Genomic DNA, 2,879 nt, shown 5'->3' with positions numbered 1-2,879 from the left:
GCTGTTGGCAGCACCACTTTGCCAGCTGGGTGGCTAACAGGGCACCAGAAAGCTCCACTCTCGGAATTGTCATTGGCTTCGTGGGGGGTGTAACGCGACTACGTGCAGTAAGTAAATGGGTATATACAGTATCATCCATCCATTGAACTCTGAGATACGCACACGCAGCATATGCAATGGTCGATCCGTCACTAAATACATGGAGTTGAAGAGATTTTAGACTGCTACGTTGAACATTTAACCACCGAGGTACTTGGATTGCCTCGACATCTGGTAATCTCGTGATATAATCGTTCCAGCGTTCTCGTAAATCTAGAGGAAGTGTTTCGTCCCACTCTAATGGCGAGGAAACTCCAGCAGTACGTTCAATACGAACACTCCAGACGTCCTTCAAAATTGCTTTGGCAGTTGTGATAACTGGCACAATAAATCCTAATGGATCGTACAACCGGGCCACTGTGGAAAGTAATGCTCGTTTAGTAAATTCTTGACTAATTTTGAATTTTATATGAAAGCCATAAACATCTCTTTTAGGATGCCAATACAAACCAAGTGTTTTTATTGAATCATGATTGTCGACTTCTAAAATGGTTGAATTCGACATATGTTCTTGCGCAATGTTAACCAGCAAGTCAGGATGATTAGATGCCCATTTCCTGAGACACATGCCAGCGGATTGAAGTGCAGCAATTAGATCCTCTCGAATTTTGATGGCTCCATCCACGGTGTCATGACCACTTTGAACGTCGTCAACATATATTTCCTTTTGCAGTACATGTTGTGCCAATGGATATCTCACACTTTCATCCTGAGCTAGTTGATGCATAATCCTGATGGCCGTATATGGAGCCGACGCAGTTCCAAAGGTCACTGTAGTTAAACAATATTCCTGAATTTGATCCTGTTCGTTTCGCCAAAAAAACGCGACCACGCGTAATTTGGTGGTGGTACTCTCCTCCTTTAGTACAGCGTGATGAGGCAGAGTGCATGCCGCAAAACCGACCTGCCCCAATGGCGTTTGAGTCCGATGTTGCTCCTCAGTGCTTGCAGCTTCGATGATCTGGTTGAGATCAAAATACTCTTGGATGACGGCTGAATATTGCTGATGTAATGCTGGTTGTTTTTGAAACTTGCGCTCCAACATATGGAAGCGATCAAGGGCTATTTGCCGAGATTTCCCAAGAACTTGCGAGGAATCGAACTGCGTCTTGAATTGGAGCCGAACCATATATTTCCCATTGGATTGACGTGTATGCGTGCGTTTGAAATGATCCTCGCACCATTGTTCTTCTGCTGTCAACTGTCGAGTTTCGGGAATTTTCTCTAGTTCAAAAAACTTATTGACCAAAGACTCCAAATTTGTCTGATGGCATCGAATGGATATGGCATGGGAAAGTATTTGGTTTGTCTTACCAAATACAATCCAACCCAGTTGCGTGCGCTGAGTTATTGGTTGATCCTGAGCTCCCTTCCGAACTTCAGACAGCATGAGCTGAGGTATGACATCCACGCCAATCAGCAAGTCGATTCGACCGGATCGCGTAAAAGTAGGACCTGCCAATTCGAGTCCTTGGATATGCGACCAGTTTTGCAGGTGGATATTCATCTTTGGCAGAGGCGATGTTAAAGAGCGAAGCACAAACGCCGTATCCACTGACATTTGGAACTGAGGGTGTATACATGAGCTTAATGTAAACCCCGTGCGATGCTTCCACTTATTTGTTGAGTTTTCGCCAACTCCCGTGATTTCAGCAGAAACAGAGAATCGCTTTAGTCCAAGGGCTTGGACGACATTTTCCGTAACAAGAGTTCCCTCGGAGCCGTGATCAATTAAAGCGCGTACTATCATAGACTGAACAGTGATGTTGTTGTGTAGTCGAACCAGTGCCGTCGCTAGAATCACTGTGGGTGACTTATACGAGGCCATTGCACTCACGAGCTGAGTTGTGTTGGCTTGAATTGAGCTTGCCGATGAGGATGAATCCCTCGTTGACTGATGCTGTGGAACATTAGATCTAGCATTATTAGGCTGACTAGGAAAATGTAAAAGAGTGTGGTGCCGTTGACCACACTGAGAACAATTCTTTGTACTACTGCACTGAGACCAATTATGTGAAGGGCTTAAACAATTCAGACAAACCTTGGTGTTTTCCGCTATCAGTTTTCGAGCAAAACAATCTTTAGACAAGAACTCTGGACAAGGCCTTAAAATGTGGTTGCCACTACAATGAGTGCAACGCATTGCGGAATTGGTACCGCTCGTGGTATGGTAGCTGCCGCGTTTATGTATGTTATTGTTGTTAGAGTTGTTCGGAAGCTTGTATGACGGTTTATGCGATGCATTTTGGACCGATGTGGGTTTTGCTGATGGGTTCCCTTTGCGACTTTCTATCATTTCGATGCTGACAAGGCGATTGTTTAGAAAATTTTCGAACATCGAAAAGGTTGGAATTTCTCCTGAGCTGCCCAGGTGATGCTCCCAGGCTTGGAGAGTAGTTGATGGGAGTTTCATCGCGAGATGATGCACTATCCAATGGTCACAAGTTGAGATTGCGATTTTGAGACGCTTGAATTCGTTTATACACACATTGGTGACGTTGAGTAGGTGCTTGAATTCCGTTGAACATTCCTTGACGATGACAGGCAAGTCATATAGGGCATTCATATGGTGCATAAATAACAACCTTGGGTTATTATACCTCCTAACCATGAGATTCCAGGCCACTGAATAGTTTGCTTCCGTCAAATCCATTTGCTGGACATCCTGATCGCAATCACCTGGCAAAGCTTGCTTAAGAAAATGGAATTTTTGAATGCTAGAAAGTGCCGTATTCTCATTTATAAGCTGTGAAAATACATCAAAAAATGCTGGCCAATCT

The 2,879-nt window shown here is 44.3% G+C and overlaps 1 protein-coding gene across 1 annotated transcript; it reads right to left on the bottom strand.

The window, feature by feature from the left end:
• Positions 1–237: 237 nt before the first annotated feature.
• Positions 238–2,665, bottom strand: LOC122319869. The gene is made up of 4 exons (XM_043207663.1): positions 2,588–2,665; positions 550–1,999; positions 377–456; positions 238–312 (listed from the first exon to the last, which is right to left on the bottom strand). Exons 1-4 carry the CDS (start codon positions 2,663–2,665, stop codon positions 238–240), a joined length of 1,683 nt encoding a protein of 560 aa, XP_043063598.1.
• Positions 2,666–2,879: the final 214 nt, after the last annotated feature.

The sequence above is a fragment of the Drosophila ficusphila genome, unplaced genomic scaffold, assembly GCF_018152265.1.
Source record: "Drosophila ficusphila isolate 14025-0441.05 unplaced genomic scaffold, ASM1815226v1 contig_256, whole genome shotgun sequence".
Classification (NCBI taxonomy): Eukaryota; Metazoa; Arthropoda; class Insecta; order Diptera; family Drosophilidae; genus Drosophila; species Drosophila ficusphila.
Note: the sequence above shows the minus strand (reverse complement) of the source record. Positions and strands in the feature narration are given on the sequence as shown.

Bases quoted from the DNA above. Each gene is read 5' to 3' on its own strand.
- LOC122319869 (XM_043207663.1), bottom strand. From the start codon at position 2,665: ATGAATGCCCTATATGACTTGCCTGTCATCGTCAAGGAATGTTCAACG. The intron at 2,000-2,587 runs GTGTGTATAAAC...AATGTTCCACAG, and splicing joins ACCTACTCAACGTCACCAAT to CATCAGTCAACGAGGGATTC. The intron at 313-376 runs GTTCGTATTGAA...CACTTCCTCTAG, and splicing joins TTTTGAAGGACGTCTGGAGT to ATTTACGAGAACGCTGGAAC.